At 52.1% G+C, this 19,719-nt stretch overlaps 3 protein-coding genes across 4 annotated transcripts; all 3 read left to right on the forward strand.

The window, feature by feature from the left end:
* Positions 1 to 733: 733 nt before the first annotated feature.
* LOC101537553 (granzyme B) lies at positions 734 to 2,961 on the forward strand. The gene is made up of 5 exons (XM_004609426.3): positions 734 to 797; positions 1,150 to 1,303; positions 1,765 to 1,900; positions 2,063 to 2,320; positions 2,818 to 2,961. Exons 1-5 carry the CDS (start codon positions 743 to 745, stop codon positions 2,959 to 2,961), a joined length of 747 nt encoding a protein of 248 aa, XP_004609483.2. The 5' UTR covers positions 734 to 742.
* Positions 2,962 to 4,829: 1,868 nt separating this feature from the next.
* On the forward strand, positions 4,830 to 7,812 carry LOC101537826 (granzyme B-like). Of its 2 annotated transcripts, XM_004609427.1 has the most exons (5): positions 4,830 to 4,884; positions 6,037 to 6,190; positions 6,633 to 6,768; positions 6,914 to 7,171; positions 7,669 to 7,812. In XM_004609427.1, the coding sequence occupies exons 1-5, from the start codon at positions 4,830 to 4,832 to the stop codon at positions 7,810 to 7,812; spliced, it is 747 nt and encodes a 248-aa protein (XP_004609484.1). The 2 variants fall into 2 exon arrangements, with proteins under 2 accessions (XP_004609484.1, XP_054988698.1); XM_055132723.1 differs by lacking the exon at positions 6,914 to 7,171.
* Positions 7,813 to 14,618: 6,806 nt separating this feature from the next.
* On the forward strand, positions 14,619 to 17,624 carry LOC101551926 (granzyme H). The gene is made up of 5 exons (XM_004609660.2): positions 14,619 to 14,688; positions 15,913 to 16,060; positions 16,512 to 16,647; positions 16,831 to 17,091; positions 17,469 to 17,624. The coding sequence occupies exons 1-5, from the start codon at positions 14,631 to 14,633 to the stop codon at positions 17,622 to 17,624; spliced, it is 759 nt and encodes a 252-aa protein (XP_004609717.2). The 5' UTR covers positions 14,619 to 14,630.
* The last annotated feature ends 2,095 nt before the right edge of the window (positions 17,625 to 19,719 follow it).

Raw genomic sequence — 19,719 nt, forward strand, 5'->3', positions numbered from 1 at the left:
TTCTCCTCCACCAATGTTCCCAGTATCTCTCCCACCCTTCACCCCATGCCCCCAACCCCACCCCACCCCACCTCTGTGGCAGGGCATTTTATTTTGTTCTCATTCTCCTTTGGGTTCAACACATTTCCTTTAATATAATTCTTAGAATTTGTGAGGTAGGGAGCATGATAGTGCTTGAATTACTGTCCAGGTTGAGTCCCTGGGGCCACTCTCTCTCATATCAGCTGCATCCTTCCAGGGCCCTTCCATTCCGCACTATGGTCACTGAGGCTTCTGCCTCCCCCAACAGCTTTCAAAGGGAGGGAAAATGTGCTCAGTGTGTTGGATCCTAGCTCAGGGAAGAGCCTAAACACATCTGCCAAAGACACTGCCTGATACACTTAGCACATGAAGATGGAAGAGTGAAGGTTCTGGTCTGGGACCACACTAGACAATGATGCATGCCAGTCCCCTCACACTTGACTTGGTTTCTCTTCTGGGCTGGAATAAATGATCAAACCTAGATTTCACCTGTGACCACAAGTATAGTGACTGCATGATTCTCAGAAAGCAACCTGAAAATGACATCAGCAGAGGCACGGTAAAAGGGAGGAGCCTTTTGTAGAAAATCTTCTTGCAGGACACACACCAAACCAGAGAGAAACTGGATCCTCAGAGGTCTGCTAATTGCCCTTCTTCTTCTCACAGCCAACAGGATCAAGAGGAGCCCCCGCAGCTGCCACTACAGAGCCTTCCTGGGAAGATGCTCCTGCTCTGTGTCCTGCTGAGCACCGCCCTGTCCCCCAGAACTGAGGCAGGTGAGTGACCCTCCCACACTCTGAGCCTGATTCCTGGTTAATGCACCGACCTCACCTCACCCCTTATCTTACTCTCTGACTAGAAAGAGGTTCTGACTTGACCATCACACAAATAGGAACTGTGGGGACGACTCAAGGGAACAGTTGTCAGGAGCTCCCGGTCCCTAAGACAGAACAAGTCCCTGTTGTTTGGTGTGGAAATGGACTCACAGACTGAGCTGTAGCTCTTCCCTTGGTGGACAGGAACAGGAAACCCCCAAACCTACCAAGACAAGTCCAGCAGCAGCCCTGAGCCCTCAGTGAAGTCAGCAGGGACACTGAGGGTTGCACGCTGACAGTTGACATTCCCCAGGGGAGATCATCGGGGGACACGAGGCCAAGCCCCACTCCAGACCCTACATGGCCTATCTGCAGTACTTTCATGAGAAATCTTATAAGGAAGTACCGTGTGGTGGTTTCCTGATCCGAAAGGACGTAGTGATGACGGCTGCTCACTGTCATGGCAGGTGAGGAGAGACACAGCCACAATGCACTCCCAAGGGGACCCTGGATGGGGACCCCTGCTTCTGCCCTGAAACTCCCAAGCTCAGAAAACGTGAGCCAGGATAATCCTAATGGGAGGAGATGGGCAGTTTCCTGGGGAGAAGGACAGGTTCAAAGGCTGGTTCAAAGACTGGTTCAAGGCTGTGGGAATCCTCCTCTGCCTACAAGGTGTCTGCACATTACCACCCATAGACACACGAGGCCACTTTCCCTCTCTTCCTGGGGCATTCCTCACTGGGAACCATGGAGCAGGGACCTTTAGCTCCAGCAAATTCCCTCAGCTGGGAGAAGCACAAGTCTCAGTTTATTTCCAGCCTGCCAGAGTCCTAGAGTTGCCCTTACCTGCAGCCCATTTGTCACCTGCCCTTCAGGGCATCCGGGTTCTTACCCTAAGATTCCAACTCCCTCTGGGTTCTCTCTGCAGCATGATGAATGTGACCCTGGGCGCCCACAACATCAAAACGAAGGAGAAGACTCAGCAGGTGATTCCCGTAGGCGAAGCCATCCCTCACCCAAACTATGGTAAAGATCACTTCTCTAACGACATCATGTTGCTGAAGGTGAGGAAGCAGATGCTCTGCTTATAAGTTTCACTCCCTGCATCTGCCCTGCTCCCCTTCTGGCCCCTGAACTCTTCCCAGGTCTCCAAGGAAGAGAGGGCACCCCACATGCGTGTCCAGGTCAGGGCATGGTTGAGCAGAGCCCTCTCTCTATCACCACAGCTCAAGAGTAACGCCAAGATGACTAAGGACGTGAAGCTCCTCAAACTTCCTCGGTCCAGGAACAAGCTGCGGCCAGGCCAGGTGTGCAGTGCGGCTGGCTGGGGGCTGATGATTCATGGAAGTTTTGCTGAGAAGCTGCAGGAGGTGGAGCTGGAGGTGCAGGCAGATGAGAAGTGTGAATTCACGTTTAAAGATTACTACAAACCTGGCACTCAGCTGTGCGTGGGGGATCCCAAAGAAAAAAAGGCCACATTTAAGGTGAGACTGGATAATGCAGAGCTGGACCTTGGGGCCAGGCTGATTGAGAGGTGTAGAGAGCCATTTCCAGGCAGTGGGGTCCCCTAACTCTCCAGTGTTTTCCATGAGGGGGGACCCACTGGGGAGGAACTGGGTCTCTGCCAGCCTCTACATCCATGGGAACAGCACGCGTGGTCCTCCATGGAGGATCCCAAACTCTGGGCACATACTGGGGTGTCCGTAGTCGCCCATTAAAAACACTCAGAGCTGGCTCCACCACTGTCTGATGAACCCTCTGAGTGCTACCCATAGCCTGTTCTTAGGCCCAGCAGGACACAGCTATGTCCCTCTGAACCCGGAACAGCTATCTGAGTTTTCAGTTCCAAAATGTCCAGAGCCAACACAAAACAACTGGTCCCCAACATGCCCTGTCTCTGCCCACCAGGGCTAACAAGTCTCCCTCCACTGAGAGGGGCCTGGAGAGCAGCAAACAGGCTCAGTCCTTCCTCAACCCACAGGGAGACTCCGGGGGCCCCCTCGTGTGCAAGAACGTGGCCCAGGGCATCGTCTCCTATGGATGGAACAATGGATCTTCACCCCGGGTCTTCACCAAAATCTCCAGTTTCATGCCCTGGATAAAGAGCACCCTGAGAAAGATGTAACTTCGGCTTCTGATGCCTCCTCTGAGCTCCAGCATACCTGGGGCAGTACACCCACTCAATAAACGTCTTTAGCAATGGGAAACTGTGGCTCATGAGTGACCCTCATTCACAGACATAGCTCTGTTGTTAGAAGACCAGAGGGGTTCCACAGGCCCTTCCCATGCATCTCTGTCTCCTCTGTCCCTCTGCCAGGACAGACTGACCCATAAGGAGGAAGCATGGACTCTAGCCTGTGGCTCAGGGGGGACCTCTCTGCCTCCCCTGTTGTTGCAACAGAAGAAGCTGCTCAGCTCTCGGCCATATGCTATTCACAACAAGCAATGCAAAAGAGTCTGGGGGAGATGGTCTGCCATAGAGGCAGGGGGAGGTTTAGAATGGGGGGGGATAGTGGGGTTCTTGGTAGTGGAAGATGTGCACTGGTGGAAGGTTGGGTGATCGATCATTGTATGACTAAAATTCAAACAAGGAAGCTTTGTAACTGTATCTCACAATGATTAAAAATAATAATAAAATAATAAAATAAAATAGCATTTTGAATTTTTTTTTAAAAAGCTGATCAGGTGCCCTGGGCCCTGTCACTCCTGCCCCCGTCTTCCTATTTCTCTGGGTAAAGCTGCTCTCTAGGCTTCACCCCTGCTGGCCCCTCAGGCTCAGTCTCTGAGGTGGAAGGTCCCTCTCCGCAGTGGGACTGGACTCAGGAGTCTCCATCCAGCACCTGCACAGATGCTCTGTGGCCCCAGTGCTGCAGAAGGAACAGGGGTTTTGCACTTCCTGCCCAGCTGCAAACCCCGCATACTGAGAAAGTTCACAAAGGTACCTAGTTCATAAGAAAATTGTGTCTGATCATGACATTTGTACTAGAATAATACAGAGTGATACTTTATTTTCCTCAGAGAAATAATATAAAGTACTGTAAGTCCAAAGCTTGAAACTTGACTCGCCAGCATTAGTCAGGCATTGTGGACAAAGTATAGAGGGTGAAGGAACAACCCTTGGTGGTGGCGCTCACATTTCCTCACCTCAGGAGGGTCCGGGGTTTAGGAAACAGAATTTCCTTTAGAAAACACCTCCCAGTTTGGTTCACGTAGATCAAATGGTTTCAAGATCAACCAGTAAAGAGCTGAGTCAGAGGGTGTGACTTTAGGTCCAGAGTGGTTTACTAATTTTCCAATGAATGTCCAGTATTGGGATTCTGATGAGAACATTGACCTGACAGATCATTTCTGTTTCTCTCAACACATTTACTTTAATACAGTTCTTAGAATTTGTGAGAAAGGGTGTCACGGTCGTGCTTGAGTTGCTGTCCAGGTTGAGTCCATGGGGCCACTTGCTCTCATATCCGCTGCACCGGCCCCTGCCCCCCACCCGCCCATTCTGCACTCTGGTCACTAAGGTTTTTACCTCTCCCACCAGCTGTCAGAGGAATGTAAGTAGCTTCAGTGTGTTTCAGAGAAGGGCTTAAGCACATCTGCCACAGACACTGCCCAACGCACTTGGCAGCATGAAGATGAAAGGGAGGAGGTTCTGTTCTGGGGCTTACTAGATAATAACACACGTCCCCACCTTACACTTACCTGGGTTTCTGTTCTGGGCTGGAACAAATGGTCTGCCCTGAGTCATCAGCTGTGACCACAGCGATAGTGACCGCATGATTCTCACACAGCAACCAGAAAATGACATCAACAGAGGCACAGGAGGGGGGCACAGGGTCCTTTGGAGAAAATCTTCTAGCATGAAGCACCACAAACCAGAAAGGAAGTGGGACCCCCCACACCCCAGAGTTCAACTATGTGACTGTCCTCTACTCGCAACCAACAGAGATCACAGAGGAGCCCCAGCAGCTGCTCCCTACAGAGCCTTCTAGGAAGATGCTCCTGCTCCTTGTCCTGCTGAGCATCTCAGGATCCCCCAGGGCTGAGGCAGGTGAGTGACCCTCCCACCCTCGGAGCCTTATCCTCTCACTGGGAGTGCTACTGCCCTCAGAACCTTCCTATCCACCGTCTACACTAACCTGAACCCACATTGCAGCCCACGTCAGACCCTTGAACTGATGCTGGGAAAAAAAAAAAAAAAAGAAGTTACAAGAAACAGTGGGAGTCAACACCCAAAAGGAAAGAGAGATATCAAATTGGAATGCCCCGCCACAGAGGTGGGGTAGGGGGATGGGACTGGGGGGTGGGAGGGATACTGGGTTCATTGGTGGTGGAGAATGGACACTGGTGGAGGGATGGGCTCTTAAACATTGCATGAGGGAAAAACAAGAACAAAAATGTGTGAATCTCTAACTGTACCCTCACTGTGACTCACTAATTAAAAAATAAATTTTAAAAAAAAAAAAGAAAGAAACAGTGGGAGGGTGATCTGAGCAGAGTCAGGGGCATGACCCTCCCGGCATCACCTCTGCCTTTGGAACAGACCGCAGGGTGCCTGGGGCGGGGGGTATACTGGAGAAGAAATACTGACTCTTGCAGCGGAGGACAACTGCTCATGTGGTGGTAGGAAAGACCCGTTTTCAGTAATGTCAAACAGGGCCGGCCCCACAGTGGGTGGCATTGCTGTCCCCACAGATCTGCTTCTGCCCGGCTCCCTCTCAAGACCCCTCAGTCCCTCTCTCTTCACAGGCATTCAGCAGATCCTTCCTTCTCGTCACTGTCTGACAGACCCAACCCGCTCAAATTCCCAATTCCCACCCGCACTGGCACCTCCAACCCTCCTCCTAGCCCCACTGACAGAGCACAAACTGTGGGCTGCTCTGGTTAATGCGCTGACATAACTCAACCCCTGATCTTACTCTCTGACTAGAAAAAGGTTCCTGCTGGACGTCACAGAAACAGGAACTGTGGGAACTACTCAGGGGAACAGTTGTCAGAAGCCCCAGGTCCTAAGACAGACAGGCTCCCTTCTTCTGTGTGGAAATCAACAGACTGACTGAGCTGCTGCTCTTCCCTTTGGGGGGAAAGGAGTGTGAAGCCCCAGCCCCAAAACCCCTAACAGTAGGTCACGCAGCAGCCCTGCGCCTTCAGTGAAGTCAGTAGGGGCACTGAGGGCTGCACGCTCACAGCTGACACTCCCCAGGGGAGATCATCGGGGGACACGAGGCCAAGCCCCACTCCCGACCCTACATGGTGTATCTGAAGGTCTATGATAGGGAACCATATTCTCCAAGAAGGTGTGGGGGGTTCCTGATCCGAAAGGACGTGGTGCTGACGGCCGCTCACTGTCATGGCAGGTGAGGAGAGACACGGCCACACTCCCCTGGGGGCCCTGGGTGGGGGGCCCTGCACCTGCCCAGACACTCCCCAGCTCCAGGGACAGCGAGCCAGGAGAGTCCTCGAGTTGGGGAGAGATGGGCAGGTTCCAGGGACAGGGACAGGCAATACAAAGACTGCAGGAATCTTCACTTGCCTACAAGACGGCCACACATTAGCACCCACAGACACACAATGTCACTTCATGTGCCTTCCTGGGGGACACTCACTACTGGGAACTATGGGGCAGGGAAGTTTCACTCCAGAAAACTCCCTCAGCTGTGAAAAGCAGAAGTCCCAGTTCATTCCCAGCCTGCCAGAGTGTCTTTATTTTGCCCTTACCCACACCCCACCTGCTACCTGCCCGTCAGGGCCACTGGGTCCTTCCCCGAGATGCCACCTCCCTCTGGGTTCCCTCTGCAGCACAATCAATGTGACCCTGGGCGCCCACAACATCCAACATAAGGAGGACAGCCAGCAGGTGATCCTCATGAGCAAAGCCATCCCTCACCCCGACTATGATGCTAGAATCTTCTCCAACGACATCATGTTGCTCAAGGTAGGGAAGCAGATGCTCTGCTCACCTGGTCCCCTCAGACCTGCTTCCTCCCTGCCCCCCTTGGTCCCCAACCAGTTCCTCGGGCTCCGTGGGTGTCCAGTCAAAGGTCATGGGCTACGCGGGTCCCTCTCTTGCCCCCTCATAGTTGGCAAGTAAGGCCAAGATGACTAAGAACGTGAAGACGCTCCGCCTGCCGGGACGAAGGAGCCGGCTGCGGCGGGGCCGGGTGTGCAGTGTGGCTGGCTGGGGGCAGGTGGCGCCGAGGAGCAAGTTTCCTGACAGGCTGCAGGAGGTGCTGCTGACGGTGTGGGCTGACGAGGAGTGTGAATCTCTCTTTGGCTACTACAACAGAACCGTCCAGATCTGCGTAGGGGACCCCAAGGGGGAAAAGGCGACCTTTAAGGTGAGACTGGCCATTGCCGAGCTTGAGCCTGGGGACACGCTGATTGGGCAGAAGCGGAGACCCAGTACAAGGGAGTGGGGACCCTTTCCCCTCAAGCCTTGGGTGCTTCCCGCTGGGGGAGAGGGAGCACCTATTGGAGAGGAGCACCTACTGGGGGGAGAGGGAGGCACCTACTGGCCTCCAGAGCCCTGGGGACAGCACACGGGGTCTCCCGGGGAGAGTCCCACACTCTGTGCACAGGCCCGGTGGACATCAGAGCTGGTCCCACCAATGTCTGATGCCTCACCCAAGTGTCACCCTCTGCCTCCCCCCAGACACGAGCAACTTCCTGCAAACAGGGAAGAGTCCTCTGGGGTGAAGGACCCCAAACTATCCCGGGTCAGCCCCTAGCACCTGGGCTCCAGCATGTCCTACCTCTGCCCACTGGACTCTCTCCTCTGAGAGACGCCTGGGACAGGAGGAGATAGGCCCACCCAGTCCTTCCCTCACATCTGCAGGGAGATTCCGGGGGTCCCCTCGTGTGTGACAACGTGGCTCAGGGCATCGTGGCCTATGGAAAGAACAATGGATCACCACCCCAGGTCTTCACCAGAATCTCCAGTTTCCTGCCATGGATAAAGAAAACCCTAAGAAAGATTTAACTGCAATTTCTGATGTCCCCTCTGAGGTCTGGCACTGCCCGGGGAGAGGCCCCCGCTCAATAAATGTCTTTAGCAATGTGAAACTGTGACTCATGTATGACCCTCATACATGAGGATGAGATACAGGTGTGGGTGTGTGCTTAGGGGGGCAGAGCTCAGCGCCTGCACACCCACCTCTGTCTGCTCGGGCAGACTGACGCCCAGGAGGAAGCATGGACGCTGCCTGCTGCTCAAGGGAGCCCCTCTCCTCCTCTGTTGTCCGGCAGAGAAGAAGCTCACCCCTTGGTCCTGGGCCCCAAACAGAGTCAGTCTGGGCTAAAATCAAAACCATAAATGCAGGTAGGGTGTTTGCCTTGCACGCAGCAGATCTGGGCTCGATTCCTCTGTCCCTCTCGAAGAATCTGGCAAGCTACCGAGAGTATCCCGCCCACACGGCAGAGCCTGGCAAGATACCCGTGGTGTATTTATTCAATATGCCAAAAAGAGTAACGATAGGTCTCATTCTCATTCCCTTGACCCTGAAAGAGCCTCCCATCGTTGGGAAAGATGAGTAAGGAGAGGCTGCTAAAATCTCAGGGCTGGGAGGAATAGAGACGTTACTGGCTCGAGTAAATCTATGAACAACGGGATGACAGTGATACTGTGATAACACCGCCCAAACACACACACACACACACACACACACACACACACACACACATACACATAGACACACACACACAAACTTACACTGGAGGAGGGAGGACATTTCCCTTCACACTCAGAGAGGCAGCAGTCTTGGGGTCCGAATGGATGGCTCACAGGAGCCCCTGTTAACCCCTCTGAGAGCTGGGCTATTCCCAGGCCCTTCCCTGTCCCTCAGAGCTCAGGCCCCGCTCAGCCTCCAGTCTCCAGGCTGCTTCCCCATCCTGCCCCCAGACACCTCTCAGTCCCCCTCCTTCCCTCACTCCTCACTGCCCTGAGCTGCCCCTCCTCTGCCCTGCCCACAGGGATCCCCAGAGCTCCGTGAGGCACCAGCAGGGCCTCCCCACTGAGAAGGGCTCATGCCAGGCCCCCGGGGCTCACAGGACTCTGTGCTGGCCCAGTGGGTCTCCACAGGTCCTCACAGGACAGGCCAGCGCGGCCTCACACCAAGCCCTGACCCCACAGATGCTCAGGTCCCCTGAGCCCATTAACTCCTGTCCCCTATGCCTGTCCCTCTGGTCACCTCTGGTCTCTAGGCTGAGTCCCCTGCTAGCCCCTCAGTCACTGAGGTGGAAGGTCTCTCTCTGCAGTGCGACGGGTCTCTGGATTGTCCACCCAGCAGCAGCATGGCTGCTCTGTGGCCCCAGCAGTGCAGAAGGGACACAAGAGCCTAGATAGACCCAGAGTGGAAACCATCCCAGTCCTCAGACTCCCACTCAGCCCTGCACACAAGTCCGGGGTTTCATTTTCTTTTGTCTTAATATGAGTAAAGATGGCCTTCTTTAGTCTATCTTTAAACACTTTGAGGACCATAATATTTTGCACACTATTCACCAAAAGTTTTTCTTTTACTTTTTCCTTGACTTCTACAGCTCCTAATGTCTTAGGCTGATTCACACTTTCACTGTATTTTATGCTACAATTTTTTTATTCCTTTGCTTTCATTTGTATTTGTTTGCAATGACCTTAACACCATTGGGATTGGACTTCTTAGCCTCACATTGCCTCCCCACCCACCCTACCCCGCTTCCATTTCTTCTGCCTTAAAAGCAGTGAGAATGTTGGGATCATGTATACGCAAAGGTTTATGATGACTCCATGCATAAGAATATCAAAGGGTTCTCTGGACACCAGACAGAGATGATTTCATGGAATTTAGGATGATTGACATCCATTTCTCCACCACTGGTGTGTCTCCAAGGGAATGCCTCTCCCACTCCCTGGCACTGTGAATTAGGTGGCACAGCATCCCCCTTGCTGGAGGGGAGCTAAACAGCCTCAGCATAAGCCATCCAGCCCTCATGAATGAGCCTAATGATGCTTTGTTCGGGTTCAAATGATGTAGGCAGGCAGATAGGGAAGGCCCTCCCCGGGCAATGGCAGTAACTTTCCTGGGAAGTCACTCTGAAGTCGCAAAAGGCCAACCTTGCAGAAAACAGGAACTAAGGCCTGACAAGACCCTCACTTGGCACCAGAACCAGACCCTGAGGAGATTGGACCCCTTCCCATGAGGGAAATTCCTCGAATACCCTATCTTTAGCGATTGAGCCCAGAGAAGACTTCAGAACATTCTGGACCAAGACATGCCCAGAAGATACTCTATAAAAGCTACCATGAACAAAGGAAGGGCACGCCTATGCTGCCTGAGCCCATGTGCTGCTTGAGCCCACGTGGCTGAGCACATGTGGTGCACAAGCACGTGTGTCACCTGCATCTCCTCTCTTGAAACGTGTACTTTCATGCTTTCATGTCTAATGCAAGGATGTGTATAGGGGCTCTCTCCACCCTTGGAGAAGGCTGTGTTCTCTCTTGAACGCGTTACTCTCTCCCCCACAACCCCCATTCTCTTCCCCTCCACATCTTCAAAAAGTCCTCCAAGTAAAATCTGCTTTACCTCACTGTTTGTCTACTCCTTTACTGCTTGTTTCTGCAAGGCGAGACAAGAACCTCGGAAACCCTGGGTAAGGCCTAGGACTGGCTTCTCCTTTCCTGCAAAGAGCAATTCCTCGCTCCAGCCTGATTACGTGGCTCCCTGAGAAATCAGGTAGTGGAGATAACTCCCGTGCCTTGTAGAACAAGCAAACTTCAGGTGTGGCTTGACGGCCACCTGGTGGGGCTGGTGGGACTGAGGCCTGTGCCAAACAGGGGCTCATCGCAGACTTTACCAGGCCTAGTCTTCCCAGTGAGGTCCTGGGTGGCAGAGGCAGAGCGGGAGAAGGTGGCTCTCTTTCTCTCCTCCCGACTCACATGAGCCAACCATGGGGTCCACCAACATCACAAAGAACATTAAGCACAAAACCTTTGTTCAAACCTGGAATCAGAGAATCTCTCTCCATAGCAAAATATGTACATTTGAAGAGGAAAATCTAAATTTTTTTAAATGCCAGGCAGAACATTATATGACTGAAATCCAATCATGAACATCTTTGTAAATGTACATATCATTGTTTCAACTAATATGTATATGTATACAGATATATTATAGATATATATCCACTGTTTATACACCTATATGTGTGTATGTATATATAGCACTGTAGCACTGTCGTCCTGTTGTTCATCAATTTGCTCGATCAGGCACCAGTAACGTCTCCATTGTGAGACTTGGTGTGTGTGTGTGTGTGTGTGTGTGAGAGAGAGAGAGAGAGAGAGAGAGAGAGAGAGAGAGAGAGAGTTTACAAAATAAATAAGTGATCAGCGGCAGTGTGCTTGCTCTCATCTGCCACGTGTGTTCGGTGGCCATGAACCACTTCCCCAACCCGGCCCGCAGACTGCAACTGCGACCAACAGACACATGAAGGAGGGAACAGGGCCACCAGGCTGGTTGGTGATCAGTTGCCATTTATTCTATCCTCCCCATGCGCCTGTTCCAGTCTCACTAAGCTCCCCACTCCAGTCTCACACTGCCCTTAATTCCCCTCTCCTCCTGTCCCCCACGCTAGTCTCTCTGCACTCTCTCTCACAGTCTTGGTCTAGCGCTCAATCTCCAAGCATTGGTGGTAGCAACTACACCCAGATGAGGTAGCACAATCTACATATGAAAACCCTTCCTTCCTAGGAAAGCTCTTCTAAGATAAGACAAAGATCTCTTGCAGCCAGGAGATCCGCTCCAGGGCAAAATACCATCTAGGGGTGTGTTTTTCCTTTCCTTAGTCCAACAGCCATCTTAGATTTACTTTATCATCATCATCATCATCATCATCATCATCATCATCATCATCATCATCATCATCATCATCATCCCGTTGATCATCGAATTTCTCGAGCGGTCTCAGTAACGTCTCCATTTGGCCTAGCCCTGAGATTTTAGAAGCCTCTCTTTACTCATCCTTCCTAATGATGCTGCATTGGAGGCTCTTTCAGGGCCAGGAATGAGACCCAGCTTGTTACTGGTTTTGGCATATGAATACACCATGGGGAGTTTGCAAGGCTCTCCCATGTGGGCAGGAAACTCTCAGTAACTTCCCTCTGGGAGAACTAGGCTATAAGATGTCGCTTCCGGGAGCTTGGTTTATAGTCTCTGGATGTTGGCTGTTGGTGGGATTACACAGCACTGGGGGGGGAGGGGAGAGGAGTTTCTGGGTGTGACCACCTAGCTACTGGAAAATGGGAAATCTGGGCAGAAGAGGCCCAATCCCAATCAAGCAGGCTTGGAGGTCTCAGCCCCGGGTCCCACACACCTGGGTTCCTCTGCCGATTTCTTCATGCTTGAGAGGGACCTTGAGCATGGCTAGCCAGCCATGCTCAAGGCCCCTCTCTCTAGGTTTACTTACTTCTAAATAATCTTTCTAGTCATTTTGTATGGGCTGGAGCGATAGCACAGCAGGTAGGGTGTTTGCCTTGCATGCAGCTGACCCGGGTTTGAGTCCTCCATCCCTCTCGGAGACCCCAGCAAGCTACTGTGAGTATCTCACCTGCAAGGCAGAGCCTAACAAATTACCCGTGTCATATTCAATGTGCCAAAAACAGTAACAACAAGTCTCACAATGGAGATGTTACTGGTGCCTGCTTGAGCAAATCGATGAACAATGGGATGACAGTGCTACAGTCATTTTGTATGGACACAATAAGAGATATATTGAGCCTATAGGGTGGCTTTCCTGGAGACATCTCTCTATAGATCTCAGACTACAGTGCTCAGGCCAGATTAGTCTTTCCTAACCCTAACAGGGTTCTAATCCAGTTGTTACTCTTTCAATCATAACAGAATTTGTTCATGACTGTGCTCTTAACTTATAGTTTAGTATTATAATGCTTTACCTAGCCCATTTCGATGCCAGGGTATCTCACAGCTTGCCCTGGGTTCATCCAGTCTTTTGTTTGGACTAGTGATGTAGGCTAGTGATATAGGCTTTTAGGTGCTAGTGATGTAGGCAGGCAGATATAGAAGGCCCCTTCCCAAGGCAAGAGCAGTAAATCTCCTGGGAAGTAATAACCCTGACCTCAAGGAGAACTGGTGCCTGTCTGTAACAGACCCTGAGGAGACTGGACCATCCCCCTTCAACAGAAGCTCCTGGAGAAACAAAAGTCAGGAGAGGAATTTCAAAGATCATCACCCTCCCAACCCTCTTTGGAACCTCCCTAGCAACGGACTTACCTAGGTAGAAGCCCCCCATGGAAGCAGGTTAGAGAAACCCTATATAGGCCACCTTGAACAAAGTAAAGGCACACATATGCTGCCCGAGCCCATGTGCTGCCTGTGGCTGAGCACACGTGGTGCCTGAGCACATGTGTCGCCCGCATCCCCCCTCTCGAGATGTGTACTTTCATGCTTTCATGTCTAATGCTGGGATGTGTGTAGGGGCTCTCTCCGCCCTTGGAGAAGCCCGGGCTCTCTCTTGAGCAGGTTACTCTCCCCTCTCTCCCACTTTCCTCCCTCTTCCCTTCAAAACCTCCAAACAAAAACTGTGTAATTGCACTGTTTTTCTACTCCTGAAATTCCTTCCTGTGAGGCGAGACAAAAACCCAGTAACCCTGGGTCCCAGGTGGCAGAGGTGGATCGAGAGAAAGTGACCGTCTTTCTCCTCCCCACTTCACATGAGCCACTCTGTGGGGCCCACCAACATCACTAGGAACCAAGAGCAACTGAGGCTTAAATTGAGAAAACAGATGCCCAGGAGTGAATATTATTCAGAGTCAAATAACTCCCAAGTTACAAAAGCATAGCATTAACTGACTTCCTGTGTCTATACAAAAAAAAAAAAAAACGACATTGCTCTGAGATAAACTATGCAAAAGTACATAAGGGAAGGGGAAAAGCAATAATTCACTTACAAATGCAAATCCAGAGGTTTCTGAGGAATTTGACTTTACAAGTCACAGGGGCTGCTTAGGGGAAATGCGTGATTCACAGGTAGAGGAAGCAGAGCACAGAGAAGTTAAAGACGAAGACCAAGGAACTGGGAGTGCTTCAGGAGCACTGTGAATGGTGTAACCAAAAACGCCTTAGCTCCCTGCGGCCAGGGAGAAATGGCAAATTAATGTTATCGTACACACTCACACACACACACACACACACACACACACACACACACACACACATATACATATCATCCAAAAGAGAAATGGTGAGGATGAAAGAAACTGGGATTAGCCCAAACTGTTGGGATATCTCCAGCCCTTCTGCTCTTCAGACAAGCCCATCTGCAGCTCACCTCACCTGGCAGCCCCCTCCCAAGGCCCTGCTCATCTGGTGCCCCAACACAAGTCACACAGTTCCTGCCACTGATTATCAGTCTCTCTCCAGGGCAGAAGTCAGCCTGTTGGAGCCCTGGGCCTAGCTTCCGTGCACAGTTTCTTCAGAATGGAAAAAAACAATGGTCTGAGAAACAAAGACACCTCCGGTCCCTCACCAGGGTCTTCTGGGGCTCCAGTCTTCTGCTGCCACCACCACAGCCCTCACTTTCATTTCTTGCTCAAGCTTTCACCTTGTGTCTGCAGTGGGCAAGCACATGTGGTGGCACATTCTGAGAACTTCGAGCAACACCTCCTGAGGTGACACCCAACAAAGCTAGTGGATGCTCTCAGAGGTGGTCGCTGAGGGCTCTGAACCAGCCCCCCACTTCCGCTCCGAGCACTTGGTGTCTGGAAGGAAGAAGCCCCAGAACTCTGGCCCGTGAAGACCTTCTGAGAAGATGCAGAAGACGCTCCTGCTCTGCTGGGTCTTTCTTCTGTCCCCCAGGGCAGGGACAGGTGAGTGGCCATCATCTTCTTTGCATCCCCAACCTGGGCCAATAAGTCTCAGGCCATGTAGACCCTGGGCAAGCAGAGCTACAGAAAAGTGGGGTCCCTGGTGAGCAAGTGAGGGCTTCTCTTGATCTCCAGGAAAGGGCGCTCTTTCTGGAAAGGTGTTGGGGAGAAGACTGTGGAGCTACAGAGACTGAGTATTCAGATCCCTCGCCACTGCCCAAGAGAGGGCAGCTCTGAGGGGTGGCAGCAGCAAGACTGCCTAGGACTCCACATAAGAACCAGTCCCGGGGCTGGGGCGATAGCACAGCAGGTAGGGTGTTTGCCTTGCACACGGCTGACCCAGGTTCAATTCCCAGCATCGCATATGGTCCCCTGAGCACTGCCAAGAGTTAATTCTGGAGTGCAGAGCCAGGAGTAATCCCTGAGCATTGCCAGGTGTGACCCAAAAATACACACACACACACAAAAACAGAACCAGTCCCAAGTGCTGGAGAGGGGTCAGGGTCCCTGCCTTGCCCACAGCACTACGTGGTCCTCCACTGGGTGTAGTCCCAAACTTCACCCCACCCCTCAAAAACAACTAGTGTCACTGGTTAGCAACAATCTTCCTCCCACCCAGTGGCAGCCCCATCATGTGAATGATCTCAGGAGAGGCTGGACAACCACACCTCAGGCTGCCTTGTCACCTGTCCCTGCCCTGTGCAGCCCACTTCCGGTCTCACAGCCCAACCTTCCCTGACCCAGTACTCCCCCCATCTCAGCCCAAAGTTCATTCATTGCTACAGGTCACACACACACACACACACACACACACACACACACATACACACACACACACACAATTAGACGCTAATAATAAAAGTTTACTAACAATCTAGAATGTTCTGGGTCTGAGGACATACAGCCATACCCACCTACAGTGGGTCATAGGAAAAGATCATGGGGCAAGCGCAGGGACTCTGGAGATTAGCAAGTCTCTGAGAGAGGAGGCATGTGGGGACCACCGTCCTGAAGACAGGCCTTCTCCCCTGCACACAGATGAGAGAGTTGGGAGGGCGTGCCTGCATCTCATATCCCCTTCTCAGGGCAGGATTCTGAGGCGCCCTACAGGCCCTCTGCCCCCAGTGGAAGCAGGAAAGATCCCCCCAGGGTCCACAGACAAAGGAGAACCCCTTCCCACCATCACCACGTTCCCTCCCACTCACAGCCACCTCCCGCTTGTTTCAGAGGAGATCATCGGGGGCCACACAGCTCGGCCTCACGCCCGGCCCTACATGGCCTTCATCAGGTTTCTGTCTGGGAGCAGCACAATGAGATGCGGCGGCACGCTCGTGCAGCGGGACTACGTGCTGACGGCTGCTCACTGCAAGGGAAGGTGAGGGGTCCAGCCAACCCCACCTCCTGAGGCCCCCCACCCACCCACAGGGACCCCATCCCCTCCCCCAGGGACTGTGGCCCAGGGGAGGTCAGTCAAGCCCAGAACATCAAAGAAGCTGTCTAAAAATGGGCCAGGGGCCAGGAACGTTGAAGTGAAGGCTCAGAGGTGAGAGAGCTATTGAGAAGAGAGACCCACTGTGTGTTAGGGGTGGGGGGAGTGATTCAGGGGCCTAGTGTGACCCCAGAGTCCTTTCCCTTTATACTGGTGACTGGGGAAGCTCCTTCCCATCCTGAAGAACAGAGAGGGGAGTCCCTCAGTCCAGACCATGTGTGGCCTCTTTCCCCTCAGCAACTGCATGCCCTTGCGCCTTCTGCCACCTGCCTCCAAACCCCCTAGGCTGTCCCTCTCAGGCCCCTGCACACGGACCCCCACTCTGTTCTCTGTGCAGGGCTATGAATGTGATTCTGGGTGCCCAGAACATCAGTAAAAAGGAGCGGTACCAGCAGGTGATCCCTGTGGGAAAAGCCATCCCCCACCCCGACTATGACCCTAACAACTTGGCCAACGACATCATGTTGCTGAAGGTAAGGAAGTGCGTGGTTGCTCTACTCGCCCGGATCTACCCAGACCTTCTTTTACCTTCCCTGCCCCCATCACAATCTCCAAACAGTCTCCGGAGCTCCATGGGGCAGGAAGACAGGGCACCCCCATGTGGGTGTCCGGGCCAGGGGCACAGGCTAATGGGACCCTCTCTTGCTGCTCCACAGCTGAAGAGAAAGGCCAGTCTGACAAAGGCTGTGAAGCCCCTCAGCCTGCCCGGGCTCAGGAGCAGGCTGCGGCCAGGCCAGGTGTGCAGTGTGGCCGGCTGGGGGCAGGTGGAGATCGGGAAACCGTTCCCTGATGAGCTGCAGGAGGTGGCGTTGAAAGTGCAGGCAGATGAGACGTGTGAATCCCTCTTCGGCACCCGCTATAGCAGAGCCACCCAGATCTGCATGGGGGACCCCCACCAGAAGAGGAACGGGTTCAAGGTCAGCATCCCAGCATCTCCTTCGACCAGCCCTAGAGAGGAACTGGGGGAGGCCTGGGAGTGACTGTGTGTTAATGCCTCTGCCTACGAGCTCTAGGAGACTGTGTCCACAAACTCAGTCTTTCCCCTCCACAGGTGGGGGGCTTGGGGAGGATCAGTCACCCCTCAGCAGGAGAGAGGCTTGGCCACTGTCCCTGGGGAGAGGGTGGGGTGGAGGTGGGAGCTGGAAAGGACAGAGGTGGTGGGTGGAGCCCCAGCTGGGAGGGATGAGAAGGGGCCTGATCTCACCTACAGCCCTTATGGGGCTCACTCACCCCCTGCCCCACCCCTGAGCAGGACCACCCAGAGGTCAACTCAGTCCCTCCTTTCTGCCCACAGGGGGACTCTGGGGGCCCCCTCGTGTGTCTCAACGAGTTCCAAGGTATCTTCTCCTCCGCAAAAAAGAATGGGACACCTCCAGGAGTCTTTACCAAGGTCTTGTCCTTCCTGCCTTGGATAAAGAGAACCATGAAGAACCATCTGCTGGGGCACTGACCTCAGTCCTGGGGCAGAAACAGGATTCCCAGGGGCTGGGAGCAGGGCAAGGCGGGAAGCTAATAAACTCATTTTGAAAGGACTGTGGCAGATCTCTAATTTGTCTTTGCAACTGCTTTCAAGGGTATGGCCTCTGCTCTGGCAGCCCTCTGCTGTAAGTTCTGGGGTTTCTTTCCCTGCACCCTCCTGAAATGCCTTTGAGGGGTTCCTCACCCACTTCTCCATTAGATCTCTTTGGGGCTTAACCTTCTGCAAACCATCTTCCCCTAAATTATCCTCTCTCACCAATATTGTCACAATGGCAGTCTTTTCCAAAGCCCTATACAGATTTCATGCAGTTCCTATAGAAAAACCCAGACTTTTTTTTAAAGACATAGAGCCAATGCTAGTGTATTTTATACAGAGTAATAAAACCCACAGAAGAGCCAAAGCATCCTAGGGAAAAGGTACATGGGAGATTTCTTCTTTCCCAATTATTTTTAATTTGGGGGCCACACACCCAGCTGTGCCCAGGGCTTACTTCTGGCTCTTCGCTTAGGAATCACTCCTGATGGTATTCAGGGGACCATATGTGATGCTAGGGATCAAACTCAGGTCGGCCACATGCAAGGCAAGCACCTTACCCACTGTACCATTTCTCCAGCTCCCCCTTCCCCAATTTTAAATGTAGCACTGTAGCACTGTCATCTCATTGTCCATCAATTTGCTCGAGCAGGCACCAGTAACGTCTCCATCGTAAGACTTATTGTTACTGTTTTTGGCATATCGAATATGCCACGGGTAGCTTGCCAGGCTCTGTGGTGCAGGCGAGATACTCTTGGTAGCTTGCCGGGCTCTCTGAGAGGGACAGAGGAATCAAACCCGGGTCAGCTGTGTGTAAGGCAAATGCCCTACCCACTGTGCTATCGCTCCATTTACATTTTTAATGTGAAAAAAAACTCAGGCCCCTTTATAATACCATGCACAAAATTCAAACCAAACTGGACTAAAGGTCATGAAATTTGCATATAAATGGATCAACATGGAAAGTATCATGTTGAGTGAAATGAGTCAGAAAGAAAGAGACACCGCGCCTACTGACTGTGATCCTGAGGTCTCCTAACCCATTTTGGCACCAGAGCAGATTCTTGCAGCCATGCATTTTGACTGTGAACTGAACTACAACCTCGTGCAGCCCGGGGAGGGATTTTTTTTCCCTCTCCACCCCATTTTTCTGAGCGAAAATGGCGGCAGCGGCAGCAGCCACGCGGTGAGAGCCACCCTCTAAGACCCCTCCACCAGGAGGTAGGACTCTCTTTAGTGACGTAGCCTGTAGGTGATCCTGGGAGGGGAGGTGTTCCCGGCGCGCCTTCCGCCCAGAGATGAACCAAGAGCCGCGGCACGAGAAGCAGAGCCTCCCGCCTACTGACTGTGATCCTGAGGTCTCCTAACCCATTTTGGCACCAGAGCAGATTCTTGTAGCCATCCATTTTGACTGTGAACTGAGCTAAAATATTAGAAACCCAAGTCTTCACTTTTACCAAGGAAGAGAAATTATTAGATGATGCTTATTCAGCAGGCCTGATTGTTGGGGAAAATTTCCAATCAACAATAGTGAGTTCTGTATGGAAATATGAAATGTACTCAATATATAGAGAGAATAATGGGAATATCATTAGGTACTTAGATGGGGGGTGGGGTGGGAGGGGGGTGTATTGGGGTTCTTGGTGGTGGAACGGGTGCACTGGTGAAGGGATGGTGGTTTAATCAGTATTTGACTGTGACTTAAACCTGAAAGCTTTGTATTTTTTTTCTTGTTTTCACGGTGGTTCAATAAAATATTTCTTTAAAAAAAAAAAAAGAAAGAAAGAGACAGACATAGAAAGATTGCACTCATATGTGGAATATAATGGAACTGAGAAGTACAAGTTGGCAACGATGCAACTTCTGGCAGATATCTCTCTGGACTTAGTTACTAAAATACTAAATTACAGAAACCCAAAACTGAGAGGCCGATAAGTGTGGTCACTCGACCTCATACCTCTTCATCCTCAGCAATGGAAAACAAATTATCTAATGCTTCCTTTTCAGCAGGTCTGACTTTAGGGGAGAGACT

This window comes from Sorex araneus, chromosome 3 (genome assembly GCF_027595985.1).
Source record: "Sorex araneus isolate mSorAra2 chromosome 3, mSorAra2.pri, whole genome shotgun sequence".
Taxonomy (NCBI): Eukaryota; Metazoa; Chordata; class Mammalia; order Eulipotyphla; family Soricidae; genus Sorex; species Sorex araneus.

Bases quoted from the DNA above. Each gene is read 5' to 3' on its own strand.
- LOC101537553 (XM_004609426.3), top strand. From the start codon at position 743: ATGCTCCTGCTCTGTGTCCTGCTGAGCACCGCCCTGTCCCCCAGAACT. The intron at 1,304-1,764 runs GTGAGGAGAGAC...TTCTCTCTGCAG, and splicing joins GCTGCTCACTGTCATGGCAG to CATGATGAATGTGACCCTGG. The intron at 2,321-2,817 runs GTGAGACTGGAT...CTCAACCCACAG, and splicing joins AAAAAAAGGCCACATTTAAG to GGAGACTCCGGGGGCCCCCT.
- LOC101551926 (XM_004609660.2), top strand. From the start codon at position 14,631: ATGCAGAAGACGCTCCTGCTCTGCTGGGTCTTTCTTCTGTCCCCCAGG. The intron at 14,689-15,912 runs GTGAGTGGCCAT...CGCTTGTTTCAG, and splicing joins GTCCCCCAGGGCAGGGACAG to AGGAGATCATCGGGGGCCAC. The intron at 16,648-16,830 runs GTAAGGAAGTGC...GCTGCTCCACAG, and splicing joins ACGACATCATGTTGCTGAAG to CTGAAGAGAAAGGCCAGTCT.
- LOC101537826 (XM_004609427.1), top strand. From the start codon at position 4,830: ATGCTCCTGCTCCTTGTCCTGCTGAGCATCTCAGGATCCCCCAGGGCT. The intron at 4,885-6,036 runs GTGAGTGACCCT...GACACTCCCCAG, and splicing joins ATCCCCCAGGGCTGAGGCAG to GGGAGATCATCGGGGGACAC. The intron at 6,769-6,913 runs GTAGGGAAGCAG...GCCCCCTCATAG, and splicing joins ACGACATCATGTTGCTCAAG to TTGGCAAGTAAGGCCAAGAT.